General features: G+C 50.5%; 1 protein-coding gene across 2 annotated transcripts in view; it reads left to right on the plus strand.

Annotated features, from left to right (window-relative positions):
• Positions 1 to 24056, plus strand: part of ABL1 (ABL proto-oncogene 1, non-receptor tyrosine kinase) — a 65503-nt gene that overhangs the window by 29035 nt on the left and 12412 nt on the right. Inside the window, exons 1-4 of one of the 2 annotated variants that reach the window (XM_010211206.2) lie at positions 7456 to 7818; positions 14889 to 15062; positions 15776 to 16071; positions 21580 to 21852. In XM_010211206.2, the coding sequence (XP_010209508.2) occupies positions 7734 to 7818; positions 14889 to 15062; positions 15776 to 16071; positions 21580 to 21852 (828 nt within the window). In that variant the 5' untranslated portion in view covers positions 7456 to 7733. Of the gene's footprint in view, positions 1 to 7455; positions 7819 to 14888; positions 15063 to 15775; positions 16072 to 21579; positions 21853 to 24056 lie in introns of those variants that run through there. The other variant, XM_088525276.1, reaches the window with a different exon arrangement.

A 24056-nucleotide genomic window follows, 5' to 3' on the forward strand; every position in this document is an offset into this window, starting at 1 on the left:
CAGGAACTAGTGAAACGGGCCTGGGCTTTCTGCAGTGATCCCAAATTCTTGTATTGGACAGACCATCTGGTAAATGCAAAGAGGAGGAGAGTTTGCTGTATGGTGTCTGGGCAATATGTGGTATTTTCCATTCCTTTTGTAGCATGTTGGGAGAGAGAGTTGTAACTTCAGCAAGTGTTGGATGTTGTTTATTTTTGCTAGGAGTGTTGTATGACTTTTCCTTCATGGGGACGGTGAGATTAAAGCAATGCTAATAAGAGCCTATACTAGAGGCTCTCAGTCTGCAGAAATAACATGTCACGTGTCTGAACGGCTTATTATGGACACAGAGCTAAAATACAGATTGGAGCTCAAATGGGAATGAGAAAAATTGTGTTTAACTACCAAATGTTGTCATCTGTGTGGCTCTGGATGGAATACCTCCCGAATGAGGAGAAGCCCGTGGAGGAACTTCTTGCTCAAGACAGGCTTTCTCACAAATATGCATTTTATTTTCCAAGAGTTTGGTCTGTATTGCAGCTTTGTGGCATTTCTGGATATCTGTCAGCTGTCTAGGAATTCGAGGCATCGCTTTCCCGGCTTAGGCCCGAGCGTGGCCTGTTTCTTGGTGCTCGCTCGAGTACTTCCATTTCGGGTGGAAACGCGACCCGGGGCTGCCTGCCCCAGCGGTCCCCGTGATGCCCCGTGAGTGATTTAATGAAATACCCCTGTATTTGGGCTGACCAGCCCAGGGTTTCTATGACCGTATCGCCAGGAAGGGCTTCAGCTTCTCAGCCCCGTCGCCACGTGCTTATGTGAGCGCAGGTGCCTACAAAACGGAGAGGGTGGGAAAGGTGGGACTAAATCACACCGGATTTAAATGGTATTAACTGGCCGCAGGCCCTTGCTCGGTGTCGGGACTGTGTTTTCCCAGCTGCTCTTGCCATTTGCTCACGGCTTTTCTTGCGCTGGGAGCAGCCGCCGGGAGCTCGCGGAGTCATCGCCTTGATCCCTGCTCCGATGGGACACGGCGGGGCCGGTGGAGCTGCAATGTCCCCATGGAAAGGAGCACGGACAGGCTGCAGGTCTCCCCTTTGGCTTTAGGAGAGAACACTGATGTTGCTAAGTTTTCTTTATAACTTAAAAAAAATACGGATTTCCACCATGTGCGTGCTCCAGAGGTATATGTCAAATTTCCAGAGCGATAGCAGGTATCTTACTTGACTTTTTCTCTCTGTCTCTCTAATTACTTGTGTAGGATTTCAAAATCTCTCCCTGGAAGCGTCGAAGTGAGTCAGTTGAGTCTAAAATGCAAGACGTGGCGGCGACAGGGCCGGTGTGAAGCAGGGTCAGATAGCTGCTAGGATGCTGACTGTTGCTATTCATTTATCCTTCTGTAACATTCTTTATTTTCTGTCTGGTATGTGGGCAGAAGGAATCTCGAGTCCCTGGTCGTACCGAGAGCCGTGAACCTCAGCGCACACAGGATATTCCTCTGCAACTGGCTCTGATTAGCGATGGGCAGGTAGGGTAGGGGGAGAGCGTGAGCAGGAGGAACTTGGCATTTCTCAAACGCACCGAAAGGCTGAGTTTTGGGTTACTGGAGGTGTGTAGCACTGACTTGTTTTTCACTCCTCCCTTTTCTTATTTTTCTCTGCCTTGTTTCATGCCTGGAAGGGCAGAAATGAGGTGAGCAGCCCCCATTCTCATGCCTTTTTCTAAACGTAAGTGCAAACATTACAAGCGTTGTGCCCGACACCTACCAAACTCGCCCTGAAGGGATTCAGTTTAAGAGCTTTTCCCTGATCAATTCTGGATCAGACTTTTGATTTGTCGTAATGGGGCAACCTAGAGGGAATGTCCCGAGCTTCTTAAACATCATTCAAGGAACTTCTGTGTTTGTAAATTGAAGATATATTATATATATAAGCTAGTGCATGAATTGCATCCTCTACCCTGCACAGTGCAGGAGTGAAACTGGAAACCTTTCTTCTGCATCCTTGGCCCAGGTGAGGCAGGAGGCAGCTGGACGTTTCTGCATTTGCCCTTCTCGACAGTGAAATAGCTCATTTCCGTCCCAAATCTCTGCCGTTGGCCACGGCCTCCACGAGAGCAAACGCTGGGCCTGCCTTTACGTCATAGTCCCAGCAGGACTCTTAAAACTCCTTATAGTGTGTCCTGACAACAAAATAAAATGCTGACATGTTTGGAGGGAACCGTTGCTGCAGGCAGCTCTAATTAACTGGAAGCTTTTTTCTTTTGGGGAGCGTGTATTTAATTTCTCACCGCGGGAATAAGAAGTAATTAGCGGCTGTGGAGCGCCGGGCACTTCACCCGCCAGCGCCAGGGAGGCTGTGGGCAGAGGCTGAACCCTGCAGCTCCCAGCCAGTGAATGCGGATGCCTTGTTTTGAAACGTGTAGAGTTACCAAGGACGTCCCTTTCCCAAAAGCACCGCTCCCGCGGGAGTGAAGTGTCCAGGCCTGCAGGTCCGGGTTGTCCGTGCTCCCCGGCGGTGGCCCATGCCGTGGGCAGGTCCTGGAGAGGTTTCTGTTGGGGATATTGGTGCTAGAGGGGACGTAACTCTGTTTTTGAGGTGTTTCCAGGGCCCGGTACGTGCGGCAGCAGGAACCGCGCTCGCCGCACAGTCTGGACAGCCGAGTTCAGCTCCTCCAGGCTGGCACCGCGCGCGACAAACAGGGGCAGCACAACGGGGAGAAAGAGGCATCAGCTCCTTCACTCCTAGTTATCCCTTGGTTTGTGTACGACAGGCTTTGCTGCAGCTAATGTGGCGAGCCCAGACTGCTGTCTGTGCCTTGAAGGAGGAGCTGGGAGTCCACAAGCGCGCGGGAACGCCGGGAAGCGCACGGGAACGCCGGGAAGCGCGTGGAACCCTCCCGCGCCTCCATGTTCCTCCGCGCGGGCTGCAGCAGCCTTGTTTGCTTTGCGCCTTCTCCCCTTCCACCCCCTCCCCAGCTGTAACTTGATCTCCTAGGCCTGGTCCTCGGCTTTGGCAGAGTTTTCCAGCTCTCCAAGGGAAGGAAGGAATTAACTGCTTAGTTACTGTCGGGAATCAAGCATTCTCCTGCTCTTCGTGGTACCCTTGTTCTTGCCCCCGCCTTAGAAATAAGGATTGTGCCCCGTTGCTTGGGAGGAATTTCCAAGTTTAACATCCCGTGTCGGTAATCCCACCATTTTCACCCGGCTCCTTCAGACATGAAGATCACAAATAACAAACATCTGCGAAGTCGAGGGGGAAGACAACAAATGCCCGCGCTGTGTTGCAAAACCTTCTGTTTTCCAGTTATGCGTCAGGTTACAAAAAGTCCACTGTGCTTTTTTTTTTCTTTTTTTTCTTTTTTTCTTTTTTCTTTTTTTTCTTTCTTCTTTTTTCTTCTTTTTTCTTTTTTCTTCTTTCTTTTTTTTCTTTCTTTTTTCTTCTTTGTTTTTTTCTTTTTTTTTCTTTTTTTTTCTTTTTTTTTTTTCCTTTTTTCCCCTTGTCCCTTCCCGTGAGTGTGGTGCTTACTAGGCCCAGGTGCCAGAGCCGTTGGGATCTGTTCCTTTGCCGTGTTGGTCTGTGCTCCTGCAGGGCTCATCGCAGTGTGTTGGTGGCCTCCGAAGGACAGAAATCACCCTGTGCCCTCGGTGGTAACTTGCTGTGCGTTGGGGACAGTAGCTACTCTAGGGAGTCACATTTTTGGGTGGCTTGGGCTTTCTCCTTAGTTCTGTGAACAAACTTGGAAGGTTTTGGTGAGCTACAGTCATCTTTTTATGGGGAAAAAAAGGACTTTCCCCTTTATGAAAAAAAAAAGATGGTTTTTCTCACCCTCATGTGTGGCAGGCATTACTAATGACTCGTGAAGCTAATTGCCTTTTTGCGCAGTGCCATCGCTGCTGAGCAGGCAGGGAAGGTCCGAGCATCCTGAAGGACTTGCCTGCACTTGTAGCTTTGTGCCCTACAAGGTGTCAAAGGACAGGTACAAAACTGGGAGGTGTTTGACTACAGTTTGACTCCTCAAACAGCGTCCAGAGACTCGACCAGTTTTGGTGGAGCTGTTTAATGGGGGGGATCAGAGATCCCAAAAGAAAATGGGAATCTCTCCCAAGCTGTCCCGGCCCCGGCGTGAGCCGGCAGCATCGCGTGTGCTGCGGGATCAAAGCGCAGCCTCGGCTCGCCTGTGGCAGGAGCACATGCTGTGGTTGGTCATACGCCCCAGCATGGGTTTCTTTGATCATTTTCATATACACATAAATTCTTTTAATCAGGTAAGGGTGTTGGAAGGTGTTGCTCCACTCTAGCAATATGCCATCAGGAGAGAGCTGTGTGCTAGGGTAGTGTTCTGTGGCGTGGACGTGTTCCTAATGGTAAAGACAGTGACCTGTGAGTGCCCCAAATGGTTCCTCTTAACCTTCTTCCTTAATAAGAAGAAAAATGCATCTTATAAATGATATGAGCAACTTTTTGTTGCTCCATACGTCCAGTGATGGCTTAACCTGCCGTAGTGAGTTAGTCGTCCCGTGCATCTGGGGAAACCCTTGGCTGCGATTGCAGGAGAGCAAGACAAGACCCAGGTAATTCGCAACAATAAGCAAGAATCTGCTCTTTTTCTGGCTCACCCTTTTACTCCTTGGCTTTAACTCCTCGTTTGTGCTGCTTCTCCTTCAATAGGCTTTTTTTCATCCTGCGGCAGTTGAATGTGCCTACCAAAACTGCCCGGTGCTTGAGGTTTCAAATTCTGTTATCTTCCTGTGTATCAGAAGAGGATTTTTAAAATGAAATTAAGCTTTGCTTTTAAAGCGATGCAGAGCACTCAAGCTGTTTTTAATGTTATCACAGCAAAATTCACTCCAGCTGCTAACAGGGTGCCTGATGCCAAAACTCACTTTCTGCTCGCGGTGTCCGGTTCCCTCGCTGCGGCTGTCGTGCATGTGTGTGATTGTGCTCGTTTGGAAAAAACCGTCCTCCCGGGTGGGATAGCTAAGAAAGGAAGGGGTAAAACTATCTGTTAGAAGAAGCTTAAACAGGAGGTTTATGCTGTCTTGCATGAGCATAAGCAGTGAGGGCTGCCGGCATCCTGGATTGCGCTGGATCCTCCGGGATGGCAGGGCTGGAGCACGTGATGCCTGGCGAGAGGTTCCCCTGACGTAGGGAAGGGAAAGCTGAAGGGATCCAGTTGCTCTATTCAGCCACCTCCCGAGGTGCACAGCAAAAAAGGAGAGGCAACCGCTCCAACGTGCAGGGAGGGAGATGGTTTCACAGTGCCCAGAGAGGCTGAGGACTCAGTTACAGCAGCAAAAGGCCTGGAGTTACGTGAGCTAATTTCCAAGATGGCCCTGCTTTAAGCAGGACGTCGAACACGAGGCCTTTGGCATCCGCTTCCAAGCAAAGTTGTTTTGCTGTTGTGTAACAGACTTAGCTAGAGGTTGCATCAGTCACCGAGCAGTCCAGGCCCTCCTCGGGACGGGTTTTATTCTGAGATGTGCATAGGACACACAAATGCAAAAGGGATTAATGCGTGTCGGCCGTAAGGGGAGCAGAGTCTGTGATGGCTTTTATTTCTGAACCACCCATTCATTTCATGGCATGCAGTAAACTAAGGAGGCGTTTGCTGCAGAGCACTTACAGCCTCGTTTGCCGTGACACCAGTGAGGAAGTGATGGATGAAGCCTGTAGCAGGGGGACCACACAAGCATGTCTGGGTGGAGAAATAAAGGGAATTAATTTAAGGGTTTATCTACGCGGGGAGTTATCCCAGCATAACTCTTTGTGCTTAACTCCCTGAGCGGAGGCATTTCTCCTCCGGTCAGATTCCTCAGCAAGTGGGTTAATTTAATTGGAGCGAGGCATTCCCCTTCGGGAAGAGGAACCCCAGGAGTCCACCACGAATGTAATCCCTGTTAATTCTGCTGGCGCTCCTTGTATTAGCCTTCATCGTAATGCTTGGGTGCTGCTGATGGCAGGACCCTTCTTCATTCCAGCATGATCTTCCTGCAATCCTGGTTCCTACAGCTGCGGACAGAGATGCTCATCGCACAGAAAAGAAGTAGCATGCAAGATCTCGGGTCTGCTCTTAGGATGCTGCTTCATCTCAGCTCCCTGATGTGACCCTGGGCCGTAACATGTGATAACTAAGCTCCTCCTGTGCTTTATATAACCCTTCTCCTCAAAATCTGCGTTTAACTCCTCTCTTTTGGTAGCGTTCTGTGCAATTAGTTTGTTTCTGAAGGGAGGTGGGAGGGAATAGTTGCACTTTCTAGTGCATTTGAGGAGTGCTAGAGTAGAGACATGGTGTACGTAGCCTTGGCTCTTCTGTGGGCAGCCTCGGAGCAAGTTTTTAAGTTCTCTATTTCCTAGTTTATCTAATGTAATGCTGTAAAATAACGTTTCAAGCGTTTGAGCAGTGTTTGCTGTCCCAGACACATGGTCCTCAGCCGCTGGAAGCACGCGGCGTTTCCCCTAAAGCACTAAACTATTGAAAACCTCGGAGGGCAAAGGAGCAGCAGCCAGGCAGCGCTTTGCTGAGGGAAACCATCGGATGCTGAGGGAAGTTTTCAGGGAGAAACCCCGAGATTGGCCAATTTGCTGATCCTGCAGGGCCACAGCGAGTGCTCCCCGCGCTGCAGGGGACTTTGCCCCTCGGGCTCCTCCTGCTTCAAGAAGTAAAAGCACCCCAGGATTTGGAAAATGAGTGAAGGGGAATCCGTAACGCGGCAGAGACAGGTGAATGTGCACTGAACTTGGTACCTGCTCTACCGAGCAATATAAGTGTTTCTAAGCAAACGATGGTGGTTTTAGAAAGGTGGCACAACAATGCCAGAAAGTAATCGTATCAAAAATACAAAGCTGGAGAGCAGCGAATAAGATGTAACCTTGGGAAACCTGCAAAAGAAAATAAAAAATTAATGGGGGAAAAAGTGCTTTTGGCCCCTTCGGTAGCAGCAAGGTGCAGGCAGTATGAAGCATCAGTCAAGATTTGGATTTATGTGGCTGTGTTCAGCACGGGGATGCCAAACTTGCAGCGTTTTGGGTGCAAAGACCTCTAGCTCCCTGGTACCTTGTGCTCTTTGCCTTCAGGTGCAAGAAGTGCGGCCTTTCCATCTCTCCCGTACCAAACTGCACCATCCCATCCCTGCAAGCCCCTGGCTGTTGCATTTAGGAACTCCCTGCTGCAACAGCCCTTCCAGACCCGCCTCGCGCCTCCTTCCCCCTCTCAAAACCGCCGCGTTTTTTTTCTTTAAATTCTTCCAGAATGGGCAAACTTGTTGCTCGCGGGAGGCGCGGGGCCGCCTGGGAGCAGGAGGGTTAAGGAGCGAGGGCGTTGCTGGCCCTGATGTCATGGAGGCAGGAGCGGCGGCCGGGGCTGACGGGTCCCTTTGTTGGCCCCCGGCGCCTCTGCCTGCACAAAGTGCCGCGCGCCCGAGGATGTAGCTCCCTCCAACTCGGCTGGCCGTTTTACGCTGGTTTTTTATTCATTTTTTTTTATTTTTTTACTTCTTTTCCCTCCTTCCCGCCCAGAGAGTTGAGGAGAAGGAAAGATGGCCGGAGTTAACTCCCCGGGACAGCAGAGACGGGCCCCAAGGATTTTCTGCCTCTCGGGCTTGTTATCCTAATGGTTTTAGAGCACTGGATTTTTAGACTTCTATCATTAAAAAAAAAAAAAGAAAAACGGATAATTTTGCTGCACACGAGAACCTGAAGTGGAGGAGGAGGGGTGGGGGGAAGGCGGAAGAGAAAGCTGAGGCCAAACTCTAACAAATGAAAATGTTGGAGATCTGCTTGAAATTGGTGGGCTGCAAGTCCAAGAAAGGCCTTTCCTCGTCCTCCAGCTGCTACTTGGAAGGTGAGTTGGGAGCGGGGCCCGCGGGGGGGCGGGCACGGACACGGCTCCGCGCCGGGAGGCCCGGAGGCCGGGAGGCCCTTGGCGGGGCCTCCGCCGCGCTGGGAACGCCGCCGTTTCGGCGCTCCCGAACGCCCGGCTTTGTGTGTTCCCCTCGGCTCGGCGCCGGGAGCCGCCGGGCCCGTCCGGAGGAGCCGCGGGGCGTCCGGAGGAGCCGGCGGCCTCGGGCCTGCTCGGCAGCCAGGTGATTCCCATTAGGGCGCGTACAAAGGCCGCGCGGCTCTGCCATGTATGGCTGCGAAACGGCAACGGCGCTGCCGCCCCAAACGGGCCGGCCCCGCGCCCCGAGGAGGCCCTCCCGGCCTGGGGCATGGGGAAAAGCAGCTCCCGCCACAGAGGGGTGCGTTGACCGAGTCCGTCTGCCCGGCGAGCGCGGCAAAACGTTCTCCGTGTCTGTCGTCTTGGCGTTATCCCGCCCTGCGCTTCTTTTTCCTAACGGAATTTACTGGCGTGGTTGCTTTTAGAAGGTGAATTTGAGGATTATTTGTAGAGTTTTGCAGAAACTATAATATAAACTCAATAGAGGCGCCTCGCTAGGTCTGGAGAGCTCCAAAGCACGAGCTCGTCCCATGACCCGGCGTGGGTCTCTTCCCCCCGTCCTGCCTCAGTTTCCCTCCCGCACACGGAGGTTGCGGCTGGCGGCGCCGGGTCCTGGCGTTGCCGGAGGGCCGCGCGGGCCGGGGCCGGCGGCGGTGCCGCGAGCGCCGCATTCCTCAGCTGCTTTTGTGCTTCTGGCTGCGGCCTGCGCGCGAATAATCCGCGTGCCAGCGGGACCCGGCCGCGGCGCCGGGTGAGCGGCCCGGCCCGGCGCGGGCGGCCCCTGCTCCGCTCTCTCGAATCTTCAGCGGGGAATCGTTCCCTGCAAATTCATGGCTCAGGAATCTCGGAAGCGGTAGCTGGCCTCGCGCGGCGGAGCGGCCCGTCGCGAGCCTGACCTTAGCGGGTGCCCTCAGTGGCCAAGGGGAACTTCCCATTGCCCCAAATCGAAGGCGGTTACCCCAAATACTTCTTTTTTCCCCGCTCCGTCTCTATCCTTTGCAATCCTAATTGTGCTTACTTATAAAATAGCCTGCACCCCTAATGGGGCGGCGGATGCGTCTAAACAGGTTTGATCATTCCTGTGTGTGTAGGACTGCTTCCTTCTGCGAAGTTTTAGACCTCTAAAACGTATTTGTGCTGTTTCCTCCTATACGGCCTGGCCGTGGTCACGCTGAGCGTTAAGGAGGAGCTTTGAGCTCGGCTGGGCCCCTTCTTGCTCAGCTGCATCCTTGAGCTCGGCCCCTGGAGACTGGGCCGAGCGTTCTGGGGCCTGTCTCCAGCAGGATGATGTTACCAGGGTGTTTCCCTGGCCACCCCTGCAAGTTCCCTCCGTGTGCACGTTACGAGCGGGGTACAGAAACGGACCCTTTCCCCCTCCTTCCCCTCCCCGCTTTGCAGCGCGGTTGCATAACGGGCTTGGAGCGTAGCTTGACTTGCTCCGTATCAAGTTAGTGACGTGATCCTAGCCCGAATCAATCCCGGGATATTGTCACCTCCCGCTCCTCTGAGAGGAGGGCTGGATCCGCGTTTCCTGGGATGGGAAACGGGCTTTGACGCCTCTTTTGAACCATCTCCTCTCGGAGCAGCCCAGCTCAGCACGGGGCAGGACCCACGTCCAGGTACCACGTGAAGGATGAACAAACGTTGCAAGCACAACCTCCACGCTGCTTGTTGCCCTGCTGTGACAGTCGATTAGGAGGTTGTTTGAGACCCGTCATTATAGGTCAATTCTGTATCTCTTACAGCAGACATAAAAAATCTATAGTTGTCTGAAGGGAGAACAAAAGTGGAGATTTCTGTCATTCCTTCCATCATTCCTGCATCCTTGGAGTCCTAGCAAGGCTGGGTTGCTGGATCCTGTTAAGGGAGCAAACTTGTGTCCAACTGTTGTTCATGGATCCATGTCCCGAACGGCCGGGTCCCCTTCGCGACGCGGCACGGCCTCCCGGGAGCTTCTGAAGAGATTAAGGAGATTATGGTGATATCACTGGAGGATTTAACTGTGCTCTTGTTATCTTAGGAATATGGGAAGCTGCTGAGGACACAAGGAGAAAGCTGGGAGTTTCTTTGCTATAACAGACCCTGAAAGCTTTGAGATAACTGCTTAGAGGATGAAAGGGCCGTTCGTTGCGTGGAAAACCAGATGCCACCAGTCAGGAGCAATTTCACCTGATTCAATTTCTGCTTTTGCTTTCCATGTGTTAACGAAAACACGGCGGTGTTTGCTCGGTAAATAGCCAGGGACTGTACCAAAATCAAACCTATGTTTATTTTTAAACAAATTCTTGAAAATACTCTGTTGAGGTCAGGCTTTATAGGAGAGGTCCAAAGCCTTGACAGAAGGTTCACTGGGAATCAGGCACATGTAGGTGGTGGATATTTTTCCACAGTAGTCTTGTTCTGAAGGGCTTTTACGCTGTTATTTTGCAGGAACAAGGGTTGTTTGCAAAGTCCCCTTCCTGTTGCTGGAGGAGGAGGACAGGAGCTGTGTGTTGTTGCAGGGGGCTTTGCTGAAGCTCCAAGTGTCGTGTGCTGGTGTTTTGCTGGCTTGCAACCTTGAAGACTCTCTGAACTTGACCAAAAATATATTTTGTAACTGGTTCAAATGATTATTTAGACTTCTCATTGACGTTTAAGCTGGGTGGTTGTTGCTCTCGCTTTTATCCCCACTAGTAAATATTATTTTTAAATGTGAAAGATCTGAACTTCTGTCATCCTCTGCTTCCTTTCTGCCTTTGCCAAGCTGTGCGATTCCTCGCCCACTTCACACCAAGAAAGGGTAAGGACTAGAAGGGAAGAGGCACAACACGTATCGCTGCCAATCTGATCTGGAAACGCAGCATGTCTGTGCCCCAAATAGGGGCTGGAACCATCTTGCTGCCTTTTTGGGCTTGTTTTACCAGCAAAAAGCAGGAACCTCGTGTAAAACCTGTACATGTCCTCCATAGAGCTGGGAAAGCCTTCCATTGCTAGGGCCACCAAAACGACTGCTCGAGTGCCTGCTCTCGGGTTGTGCGGACGGTCCCTGTTGGGACCGTGCCCTGTCACCGTCACAGCCATCGCCCCATCCTTGGAGCGTTTCTTTTCGTGCGTTTGGGCATGTTTCAAACCTGGTCTGGCTCTTGGTGATGCCCAAATCCTCCATTTGGAGGATGCTCCTGGTGTTGCTGGGATCCTCTTCCACAGACATGCCCGTAAGGAGCAGGACGTGGAGCAGGTGGTGCTGCACCACGGAGATGCTCCGAGCGTTGTCTCTGCGTGTCTATTTTTCCTCCTCACTGCCTGGCCTCTCATCCCCCATCACTCAGGAGTTCCTATTCGTTGTATGTGGATTCCCACCAGCCTGCTGTAGTTTCACACTCACTCCAGTGGTTTTCCCTGTCCCATCCTTACTAAAATCTGGCTCATGGTGCTTGTTGTCTTTTCCTATGCACTATAATGAGGGAAGTTTCACCATATTACTGGTGAAATCATAATTCATTACAGTTTTATGTGAAGAGCTGCAGCCTCTCAAGGCCTAACGCTGCTCACCCCTGGACATGTTCATACCCCTTGAATAGCCTGGGGTTGCGCTGAGGACCCCATGCTTTTTCCTTGCTGCTTCCCCTCCCTGGCCACAGAAATGGGCAAATCTCACTGCATCCGTTGCATGAGTAAAGAAACCTGGGCAAAAATGGTCAAGTTCTCGTAAATGCACCAGTGTCATTGAAACTCACTTAGATTCTGGTTACTGTTTCCTCCTTCCTCTCCCAGAGGGTCTATTCTAAGGCCAAGCAACATCCAGCAGCAGATTTGGGAATAAAATCCAAATACCAGTTGTGTCCACTACTGCACTCTTGATATCTACAGCGATGAGTAGCCAGTTGGAGAAACCCCGTCACTGAGGGGGTATAGGCAGAGTGAACTCAGTGCACGAGTTCAAGCGGGTCTTGCAGAAAGTGAACTAATCCCTCTTCCTCTCGGCATTCCTCCTCTCCAAAAGGCAACAAACAGGCAGAAAAATGAGCGGGATGATGGGATGATCTCCGAGAGATGGTTCTGCTTGGGCTGGTGGCAGCGGAGGGGACGTTGCGCTGGCCTTGGCGCGGGCGGCAGGAGAGGCCGAGCATGAGCTCAGCGAGGGGGATGAGTCTGAAAGAAAACACGAAACCATCCTTCTTTTTTGGCAGGGTCTGTTTTAGCGATACATAAATACGTATATTCATAATCCAGATTCCATGAGGCCTAGGGAATCTGTGAGTGGCCACTAAGGAAATCACTGGGCTATTGGATCATACGCGCGCAGGGCTGGGAACATCTGAACGCATTAAATCCGCGTAGCTCTTCCATTCATCACAGCTTTTTTCTCATCTTGGGGGAAGGAAAAGCAAGGGGAGTGGGATAACTCTGGGCAGAATTTGCCCTACCTCTGAGGAGGTTCCTGACTGTATCCTCGCTTGGAAAACCTCATGGAAAAGCTGCCAACGCGGCTTGCAAGAGCACAGGATGTTTGTCTTGTGGGGCGACGGGAGGTCTCTGCCTTCCCGCGGGAATGCCCGCTGCTCCCTTGGGATGTGCCGTTGTTCCAGGCTCCCGCTTGCTTTCCTCCTGGCGCTTAAATTATTCAGGGAATCTGCTCACTTTGGTCTACACCAGAACCCCTCCTATCCGGGATTGTTTTTGTGTGATCCCAAATGGTGATTCTTGCCCCGGTGTAAACAGCAATGAGCAAGAGATGGTGGCGCTTACGAAAGCATTTAGCCTACAAGCGTCAACAGCTCCCAGGAAAAACTTAATTTGGGGGGAAAATTAAGAAATTCTTGTGCCGAATGCCGAAATAGAAGTTACTTGAAGTCTACTTATAGCCTTGATTAAGAGCAGTGGTTGAGGTGGCTTTTGTGGACAACTGAACGAGGGCACCATCTCAGCTGGGTCTCCCGCCTTTCGGCAGCGCCCTTAGGATTCCTAACTCGGCTCCCGGGAGCCCGGCCGGGCACGCAGGAGGGATCCCATGGGAGCCGCTGGCTTCGCTCCCGCGTCCCCGTCCTCCTCGGCCGCGCGCCTGGAGCGCCGCCCGCCTTGGATTTCCGGCCTTCCTGTTGAATCAGGCCCCAGCACGGAGGCGTTTTCCTTCCTGGCCGAGGCCGCGGGGCGTCCCGGGGCAGCGCGGCCCCTCGCTGCCAGGGACGTCCCTCCTGCCTCCCCTCTGACCGGGTGTCCCCAGTGCCACCGTGTCCCCTGGCGCTCGCTAAGGGACCTCAATGGGCTCCGCAGCGTCACAGCATTCGCCTGCTGAAACGATTAGGGCTTCATTTTCCAAAGGGGCTTTTCCCTTCCTTTCTTGCCTTGTCCTTCTCCAGGCAAAGCCGGAGTATTAAAATGTATCCCCATGCAGAAAGCAGGAGGGGAACGCAAGGTTGCAGGGGTGTTTTTGGAAGGAAAAAAATAACCTCTGTAGTACGGCCCCAGGAACAGCTTATAAAGCAGCATTATTTGACTCCTCTGATTCACTGTATAAATATATCTCCCTACAGACTTGCTTTGGCTGGGAAGAGGGGCCTAGCCCTGTGCACGTTTGCTTTCCCGCTGCCTGCCCGCACATGTGATCCTGCCTTTTCCAAGGAATACAGCAGTGCTCGTGCCCATGAACATTCACCTGGAGAGCCTCTACCCGCTCGGGAGGTGACACCACGTTGCCTGTTGATCAGTGGTGGCACTGCCCCAGCTTAGCAAATAATCCCATTTATTATTGTGGGGATAAAATCACAAGGGTAAAAAATACTAATATATTTAGTATTTTTTCCCATTGTTATTCCGGGCTTGTCCAGAATCCCCATTTGCCTTCCAGATGTCTTTTTGGCGTGTGTCATCCTCAGTTTATTGCTGCTCTACTCGTGCAGCTTATATCCCATCCTGAGACCGAATGAGCGTTCCGAAATTGTCGCTTCCGAAATATTTGGTGCGATTGCGTCTCCCTCACAGCCCCTTGGCAGGTAGGGATAGAAACCGTGGAGCACCGCGCTCCAGCCGACGTGCTGAAGACCCGTGTCCTGGGATTTCTCCTTCCAAATCCCTGCCTGTGCCCCTGCAGGAAGGGTATTCACCTCGAGGGGTCAGGGTGCGATGCTGAGTAAAGCAGAATAATTTCTGCCTTAGGAAAAGTAAAAAAAAAAAAAAAAAAGAAAAGTTTTTCAGGGCTTATTATCCTGGGTTAATTCCAGCAGCTTTGGAGATGGGGGCACAGCCACCCTGAGCTGCCCCGTGTCCATGGAGGGCTTTGGAGGAGTGAGGGGAATAAAATTCCCCCTTGTGCAGCTTGCCTGGTGTTTCTTCACTGCATATTACACACCCTGCATCCTGCAGGGAGCAAAAGGCTTTGGCGATTGGTGTTTTCTTACCTGCAAAACTCTGTTTTTACCAGTCTCTTGTGGTATCTCGGGACTCCTGCAGTTGTGCAAAGCAAAGTCTTAGCTGCTTTTGAGAGAGCAGCAAAGGAGAGAAGGGAGCTGAAAAAGCACAACCTTGTGCTCAAATAAGAAGAGAAATGATTAAAAACTATTATGAACTCTAGAAGTACTAAAATACTTAACTTTGGGTATAAACCCTGTCTTGCAACTGCTGCCCTGGTGCTTTGCACGCAATCTGGAGATTTCATTTATAGGATAATTAAGAGATTTACCGTTTAAAGGTGCTTTGGTTCCGTTTTGAGATCTCTTGCATTAGTAGGGCACGAGCTGAACACTGTGTGAGCAAAACGGGGGAGCAGGAGGGGCTTTTCCTCTGCCCGGCCTATGAGGGCTGCACGCGGCGGGTGCTGCTCCCAGCCCTGTCCATGTGGCAGGACTTGGGCCTTAAGGAATTGTCCGTGTTTGGCCTTTTGGTGCATGAGGGCCACATATGTGGAGAAACGATGTCAGTCAGTGCCTGGCTTAACCCAGGTGCCTTTTATCAGCACAAATGAACCTGCTTTTTCTTCTTTGCTCTCTCCCCTGCAGAAGCCCTTCAGAGGCCGGTAGCGACTGATTTTGAGCCCCAAGGTCTGAGTGAAGCCGCTCGCTGGAACTCCAAGGAAAACCTCCTGTCCTGTCCGAGCGAAAATGACCCCCATCTCTTTGTTGCACTGTACGATTTTGTGGCAAGTGGGGACAATACCCTCAGCATAACTAAAGGTAAGGCCACGGGTATGAGCAGACATAGGCAAACCACTATGGAACAACTGAGTTATATGTGAAACCCTATGGAATTCTTTTTTACTGTGGGAATTCTTCTTAAACAAATACAAGTATTTCACAAAGTCATAACCTCTTAAAAGGTTAAATCTGTCTGAGGTTTTGTGCTGGGCAAGAAATTGTTTGCCAAAACTAAGGTCTTTGCTAGGAGCAAGAATGTTAACCAAGAAGTTAAAATAAGCTGATTTTTTCGGTTGGCCGCTGTCCTTTTAATTGTTCTCCCGAATGCAAAATGACCATAGAGATGAAGTGTTTGCTTACTTAGTCTTTCTGTTCCTTATGTGGACTCCAATTCGCATCTGCTTCCTTTGCTAATAAAAATGATTTTTTATTTTTTACTATATATCTAGTCCCTCTGAAACCAACTCATTTCAAGGATAATTTCCTAGATCCTTGTTAAGAAAGAATCAGAATCTACAGGATCAGACCCGCTGTAGAACCACAGGGGAGTCTAACGAACTCAGAAACATGCACATGACTTTATCTGCCTTTGATGGGTCCACTGAAGCTTAAAGAAATGCACATGCTCCCTGCTCACTCCGATATCCCTTCCTATAGGAGATTATTTAATGATCCGCAAGCCAGCAGGGACTCGTCTTTGTACTCGGCTCCCAGCTTTGCCAAGTCTAATAATGATGTTTCCTTGTGCTAAGGTGAAAAGCTCCGTGTCCTGGGCTACAACCACAACGGGGAATGGTGCGAGGCCCAAACCAAGAACGGCCAAGGCTGGGTCCCCAGCAACTACATCACCCCCGTGAACAGCTTGGAGAAGCACTCCTGGTACCACGGGCCGGTGTCGCGCAACGCTGCCGAGTACCTGCTGAGCAGCGGGATCAACGGCAGCTTCCTCGTGCGCGAGAGCGAGAGCAGCCCCGGACAGAGGTCCATCTCACTGCGATACGAGGGGAGGGTCTACCACTACAGGATAAACACTGCATCCGATGGCAAGGTAGGCAGCGTGCCGGCCGGAGCCTCCGAGAAACCCCGCTCCATTCCCCATCCACTGCCCGCACAAGGTCAGGTCGTCACAACTGAGTTGTGTGTCTCCCTGAGCCCTCAATGCAATATCCATCATTTATAGAGTAGTAATAAGCTGTAACATTCTGCCAAAGTTATGAGGAAACAAGCTGATTCTTTTAGCAAACTTACAGTGAGATATAACACAGCTCTGTAGCAAAACACATTAAGGTCAGAGATATTAGAGTTATGTCAGAGTTGAACACTATAGGTATCATTAATAACATCTCTAAGGATGTTTTTGCATCCCATACATTCAAAACATAATCGCTAGGACTCGAGAGACTGTAAAATCAGACAAGTCTGTGCCTGTTGCATAATAATAATTCTGTAAATATTAGGGGCAGAATACCTTTGCAGCTATTCTTCACATTTTTAACTACTACTATGGTTTCACCACAGTATTTCATGTGAACAGTGAAGACAGGGTTGGCACTTCCACTTTTAGGTGGGCTCAGTTTCTAGTTTCTTTTTTCTTTCCACTTTTGATGTGCTAGAGTAGTGTTGCACTGCCTTGCTTGTGTGTGCTGCGGAGAAGTATTAGCTTAAAAGCATTTTTACTTGCAGATTTCTTGGAAACCTTTCTGTTAGCATTTGATTTTGGAAAATCTTGTGTTTTCAATGAATTTATTTTAAGTAGCGACTCCTTAAATCCTGTAGAGGACTGCAGTGAGAATCTGGAGTGTGGCCACTGAGGCCCTTTTTGCAAGTGTCTAGTAGATTTTCTGCCAATAAAATATTAAATAGACAGAAAAAGAAGAAGAAAAAAGCATCGTGGTGGCCACGGTTAATTTTCCTTTATCTCTTGAAAGCTTTATTCTTCTCACAGCAATGAGTAACAGCAAAATCTTTAGCCCAAGAATGTAGCTATTGAGTGAAAATCTTTTAGTAAAAGATTGTAGGCAATGAACACACACTGCTTGCTGTTAATCAGCTTCATCCCTGTAAAATCTTGAAGATAACCAGATTTTATTCAGTGGCAAAAGACGCTTTATCTCGTTCTGCAGACGGGTAGGAACCGAGAAGGTTCTGGGCACGTTCCCCGTCCTGCGCAGCCGCGCGCCGTGCTCAGCAGCACCGGTGCTGACGTGCTGCGCTCTCCGTGGAAGCCTGGAGTATTTTTCCTCCTCCTGTCTCCATCGGCAATGCTTCTTCCTTCCGGATTGAAGCTGGGAGAGGAGCAGTGTTCCCATGTGAGTGTATTGAGCCAGGGTCCCCGTCAGGAACGCCGTGGCCGGGATGCTGCAGCACATTCTTGCCCAGTCTGGCTCCATAAGGCTTGGCCATGTGAAGGCTTTTAAGCTGACAGAGCTGTTTTTATCCTCCCAAAACAGTCCTGCAGAGCTGCAGTAACCACTCCAGGTCTGTATTAGCCAGGTTAACTGCTCATTTTCCACACGGATGCTTTAATTAGTGCCCTTGACAAAGGTGCAGGTCAGCAGAATTGATTAAAATGGCTCTGCGGCCCATGGTGGCTGTGACTGCAGCGTAGCCGCCGGCTCTGCGGCAGGTTAGCAGCTCTGCCCCGCTTCCAAAGCCTGGGAGTCGGTAAGGAAAACAGCTAATGCCTGCAATTTCCCTCTGGGAAACGGAGGTTGCCGGGCTGGAATCCCAGCTCGGAGCAGCTCCGTTACCCGCACCGTGTTTGTCACCACGAGGAAGGCGCCTTCCTGAACATCCCGAGCCCCAGCCCTTATCCAACCCTTTATTCCTAGAGAGATATTGAAGAGATTAGGAAGAGCTGAGCATGGCTTAATTTTAGCAGCACTTAAGCTGACCACATAGGGATTCAACAACTAAAAAACATACGTATATCCCCTGGGACTTTTTACGTCCCGGTTTCACGGGTCATCCTCTTGTGGACCACCCTCCTTAAATTTTGGAGGGAAAATCATTAAAAATGACGTTTCTCGCCCGGTTGGCACCAGGCAGCTAGTCATTTGGTAAACCACTTCCGTGCTGCGGAGCTCTTGGTTTTCCTGTCTTGACGGCCCTTGCGGCGAAGCCTCCCACGACGCAGCCACGTGGAGCAGACAGCGGCGCCCGGCCGCTGCGCAGGGCCCTGATGCTCTGCACGTTGGGGACCCCAGGGCGCTGTGTCTCGTCTGGCTCTGTCCCCGCTTCCTCTGGGACAAGGGCCTTTGTGGGTATTTTTGGTGGATGTTTTAATTTTGGCAGGGAGAAGTCCCTGCAGAAGTCCCTCCACCGTAAGGACGTGTCGGAGGTTGGCGTGGGTCGCTTTGGCCACCCGAGGAGACAGTGTTGAGGGGTGAAGAGCCGTGCTCTGATGGCAGCAGCCGTCTGCACGAGCGGAGCAGCCTGGAGCCCTCCGAGACGGAGCCAGCGTCGCAGTTCGGCTGATACCGCTCGGAAAACCAGCGAGCAACCAGCAACGGGCAAGAAGGGCGATAGGAAGGGAGGTTTTAGCACAGAGCCAGCGCGTGCGCGGCCTGGCTCCTGCTGCTCCTCCTCTCATCTTCCCGGGATACATGCCTCAAATTCCAGATGAAGATTTAAACACGTCGGCATGACTCTGGTTCGAGTTAGCCCTGGTAGGAAGGAAGGTCTCCAGGAGCCCCTGCTCAGATTTAATCCCTGCGAGGTTAGGAAACACACCCTCCCGAATGGGTGTATGTGGGGATTTTGTTTAGTTGTGTATTTTAATGCAAAGTGAAAAGTTTATACATGCTGAAGGAGGGAGTGTTGTTCCAAGGCCTGAACAGGGTGATTCAGAGTGTGAATCCCCATCCTGCTAAAGGTTTAGTGTGAAACCTCTGGCCAGTTGTTTAACTTCTTTCTCCATCTGTAATAAGGTCATATAATAAGTACATAGCATCTGATAAACTCTTACTTCCATGAGCTTTTGAGGTCATGAAATATAAGCTATCATCAAAGCACTGAGAGCTTCCTTTTGCATTCCTCCCTAGTATTTCCGAGTGACAGCAGAGTTCAGCATAATTTTCTACATCCATACTTCTGGATTTTACTCTTCAATGTAATTTGTGAACAGCTAGTTCCAGAAATGGTTCCCAAGCAGGTGTGGTTTGTTTTAGCTCTCTAGACCACTGCCTAATACTCACGCTCATAAGAACTCTTTGGTTCTTGCCTTGCAGCTGTAAAAACCTTCTATGCTATCACTTTTTGGTTTTCAGGAATATCTGTTTTTAAGGTGACTTCACCTCTTCCCCCATGAAAAATGTTTTTTCTTATTATGGTGTTGAAACGAGATTTGATCTAGTTACTTCACCAAACGAATATTTGACCTGTTTTGGTACAGGATTGAGAACATGCTCCCCAGAAGGATGCCTCTGTTTTCTCAAGATACAAGTTTCCATAGGAGCTTCTCTATCTGCAAATGTGTCCAAAGGAGAATAAGGGTGAAGGAAAGAGGATTTTTCCAGTCTAGCGTGTGAGGCTGTTCCACTGTGAGCGTGCGCGTGCATCCAAAGGGACAGTGCTGTCCCCAGAGCAGTTAATGGCACAACTTCTGTTCAAGCAGCGATAGAAGGATTAGCTGCCCTGTGTGTTCTCCCCTTCCCTGGAGCTCAGGTGCTGCTGCCCTCTGAGGAACTGCTGTTTTAGCGACGGTTGATGAGTTCACATCAGCGTCAGGGTAGGTTTCGGTAGTTACCTTTTTTGGGTGCGAAATGCTGTTTTTGCTCATTTCCCCGAAACCTTGCCGAGGGATATAGGGACAGCCAGAGAGCCAGCAGCCCCGGCCACCCTGCACAGCCTCACCTGGCTGAGACCTGCTCCACTGGTGTGTGTTGACGTTTGTAGGTTACGTTGTGTGTCTGAGCTGAGCGTTTTTACCTTTCCATCGCGTGACTCTTAAATAAATCCATGGCCCACGTAGCTTGACAGGTTCTGCTGTTAATAATCGCTGCACACACTTGAGCGTTTAGCTGTTTCTTGAAAACTTACCTGGGAATCAGATAAGGGTCGCCTCAACCCTTTGTGACTTTCTTGGATGTTGCAGCTCCTCTTCCCACTCACCTTCTCTTATTCAGAGTCCTTCTGATCTCCTTTGCTCGGAGACGTTTGACCTTCCGCGGTGCCTCTTATTCCCTCTCTTTAAGTCTGCTGTTCTAAGCAGACGTCCACAAAGAAGGAACATCCATCCAGCCGTCGCCAGGCTCCGGTCCAGGGGCTCTGCTCCACTTTGAGGGCTTTTTTAATTCCCTGCAAGTCTTTTTGTCTCTTGCAGCCGCATCACCTGTCTCTGCTGGGCACACTCGCTCGGGGCTGCAGCTTCACAGATGGAGCTTTGCATTTTCTTTTTCCATCCAAAAAATTCTGTCTAGGTGAAAGAAGTGGAATTTGGCCCCAAGTCTGGGATTTCAGGATGCCTGGCAGCCCTGTCGGCTTCCTGGCCTCCCGAAATCCCAGCCAGATGGTCACTGCAGCAGCACTGATGAACTCCTCAGCACACATTTGGGAAGCTTGAGCACAGATACGTATCACTTGTGGGGTAGGATCGCTGTGTTGCTTATGGGCTCTTCCATTAGCTGATATTTCATGGGCAGAAATACCAGCGCTGCCTTTGGCAGGGTTATCTCTTGCCAGATGTTGGTCCCTTATATGAAACTGGAGGCCTTCCATGTCCGGTGTGTCTGTCTGGGTCAGGCTGGGGCACCCATGAGCAGAGCTGTCTCCATCGGGTGCCATCAGCATCACTTTTAGTTTCTAGCTTTTGCCACCCTCCCTAGTAGAAGACAGGGGTTGAGTGTGAAAACTGGCAACGCAGCTGTGGTGGAAACGAGTCACTTGCCCAGTATCTCTAACAGGTTTCTAGCCTCAAAATGCATCTACAGGATAAATATCAAAAAGGTTCAGGAGCAGGGGTTGAGAATGTGACAAAGCAATGCCCTGCAGCAGGCCCTCGTTCGGGGGTGATGCTTTTACTCTGTGCAATGTGTCTGTACAGAGAGCCCTTGCAGGGTGTTATCGACCCTGCCCGTCACAGGAAAGGAACAGGCTGCTGTGTAACATGTCACACAACCCCGTGCTGAGGCCTGGCCCAGGCGTCCTGGGACTTCATGGGGGATTTGGGCAGGTAAAAGGGCATAACCGAAATAGGAACGTGCTCAGAACAGTGAGGTGAGCAATCCCTGCTCTTCAAAACAGACTGCACAATCTTTCCTGAATAGCCTGATGAAAAAAGACATTTTAAACAACAGCATGCCAGTCTAATGTTATTCTGCAGTCATTAATTCCGTACTGTTTCAGAAAAGTCCACTGGTTTTCCCTGAATCCATGGGTTTCCCCTGTAAGCATTGATTTTCCTAGACTTGGTGTTAGAGAGCAGGTTTCACTCCCAGGATTGCAGGGCGAGTGGAGGTGATGCAACACGTCACTGTCCCAGTTTTGCAGTGCAGCTTCTACATAAACGCCCCAGCGGGCGCTGTGTGGATGAGCTCTCTTCCCCCTTGCTCCGCAGCTGTACGTCTCCTCGGAGAGCCGCTTCAACACGTTGGCAGAGCTGGTCCATCACCACTCCACGGTAGCAGATGGCCTCATCACCACCCTGCACTACCCGGCCCCCAAACGCAATAAACCCACCATTTATGGGGTGTCTCCAAACTACGACAAGTGGGAGATCGAGCGGACTGACATCACGATGAAGCACAAGCTCGGCGGAGGGCAGTATGGAGAAGTGTACGAAGGAGTCTGGAAGAAGTACAACCTCACAGTGGCTGTGAAAACTCTAAAGGTAAGGCTCAAATCTCTGAGCTTTCCTGTTCGTCTCCTTCCAGAAGGAACAGGGTTCAGGTTGTGGGCCTGTCTTTAGCTGTACTTAGGTAATTTGGGTTCGTTACAGCCCTTTCTTTCCACACCGTAGGACTGGAAAAGAGACTGCATCAGTAAGGCCCTTCCACTGGGTATTTTTGGAAGAACTTGATTCTGTTATGGCTGTATGTGGTACCTGGAGTAGTTGTAACTCTGGAGGAGGATGTTAACAGTGCAGTTTTTACTTTAGAGCAGGAGAAATCTTAGAAAATAAATAGTGCTGTGATGTCTCATGTTCAAGCGATGGCAAAGGTGAGGTGTTCACAGATGAACGCATCGATACAAGCTGCTGTAATAAGGACCATTATTGGTTGTGACTCATACACTGTAAAATTCAAATGCTGTGTTTCAGAGCATTCAGAGCTTTTAATGCTTTGCTTGATCGTCTTATTTGGCATCTTTCCCAAAGGACAAACTCCCTATGTACCTAGAAACCCTGAATAGTTGTTTATGACTGTTTACGGTCAAAAGACTCAAGAGGAGGAAAAAGTGTATCCGAGCTAAAATATACTAAATTTTATAAATGGCTTTAAGGAGGAATCAGGTAATCGGAGCTCTGTTTCTGGCTATGCAGTCTCATTTCTCTGTAGCTTGGTTCTGTTGTCCCTTCAAATGCAAACTGTGCTCCGTCAGTTCACAGGGTCATTGCTCAATTCATTTATGTTTATAAAAGCGTCTTGAGATCTGTTGGCGCCACCCGCACACGTTGCAGTCGATTGCTTAATAATTACCCCAAATTGACACCACGTCCCCCTTCCTCCAAGGGGGACATGGATTGGCCTTTCGGAGACGGATGCGTGTGTTAATGGTTTTTTTATGCACGGGGAATTTGGAAGTGAGGAACTTTAGAGATATTTCGGTGTCAGCAGAAGGAAATTTCCTCGATTTGGGGAAACCCTCCCTCTCCCCGCGCTTCCCTCCTGGGTGTTTCTGGGATGCTGTGGTTGTGGGAAGTGCTCCCGCTTGGCCTCGTGCTGTTGCCTGGAGATTCCCGTGGCGGCCGCGGCGCGGGGAGCGGGTGACATCTAGCGTTGCTGCCACCCGCTCCCATGTCCCTGCTGGCGGCAGAGCGCGGTCACGAGCCGTAGGAGCAAAATCCTGCTGTATCAATGGGAGAAGAGAGCAACCATAGCCTGGATCCTTCCTGCAGCACCTGCTTTTCTGCTTCTCGCGGCAGCGTGAGGATACCTGCCATCTTCCCCGTTTTTATTTGCTCCAAACGGTGCATTCCTTTCTTCCCTCCAAAACCTGTCTACACACCCAGGTCATGTGTTATCCTATAGGATATTTGTGCGTAAGGAGGAATCTCAATGCAGACTGTGGTTGTTTCGAATACATCAAATAAATATTTAATGAAACATGACGTCTGGTAGTTCATAATGTAATATGGAGCAGCCTGTTCCACTGGGAAATGTCAAAATACTCCAGAAGAGTCTTGAGGAAAAACATCAACCTGAAATTATGCACGCTAAAACCGTCATTAAAAGTAGATTTATAATCCACCTTCCTTAACTCCATCAGTCTCTTGCCTGACAGGTGGGATTATGGCTTTCTGCGAAGGTTGGAGAAATATTTTGCAATCACCTTTCTATTCCAGTCCTACAGGGGAAAACAAGCCCTCGGCAGCTTCCTCTCAAACACTCAAATGTGTCTCTCCATTTTCCTTGGAGAGAATATTTACAAAATAATATTGCTGTGTCTCTTGTTCCTTGCCCATCCAGCTGAGGTGCAGAATCAGAAGGATAAAGGAGAGGCAGAGCAGAAGCCAGAAACCTCCCAGCGCCGCTGCGAGCAGCGATGTTCAGGAACGCCCGTTTGCTGTTCGGTTTTCCCTGGGGTGTCTGTATGTAGCTCACAGCCAATGCAGAAGACAAGAAGACAAAAAAAGGAGAAGCAGAAGCAGCACGTCCTGTTTTGCAGCTGCCTTTAGCTTGGTCGCTGTGTTGGCGCTGAGCTGTTCCCGTCGGGATGCTCCTTGGTGCATCCCTACGACTCTCTTGGTGCTTCTGCACCTGGTAGTGACTGAGGGGGACACCAGGTAGGCAAGGACCTTTCCAAGGTGGTGAAGCCTTGGGAGCTGCCCATGGTTGGGCTAAATCCAGCTGCATTTGGCAGCTCCCAAAACCT

This window comes from Tinamus guttatus, unplaced genomic scaffold, assembly GCF_059628265.1.
Source record: "Tinamus guttatus ecotype Peru unplaced genomic scaffold, ASM5962826v1 Tinamus_guttatus_pri_ptg000226l, whole genome shotgun sequence".
Taxonomy (NCBI): domain Eukaryota; kingdom Metazoa; phylum Chordata; class Aves; order Tinamiformes; family Tinamidae; genus Tinamus; species Tinamus guttatus.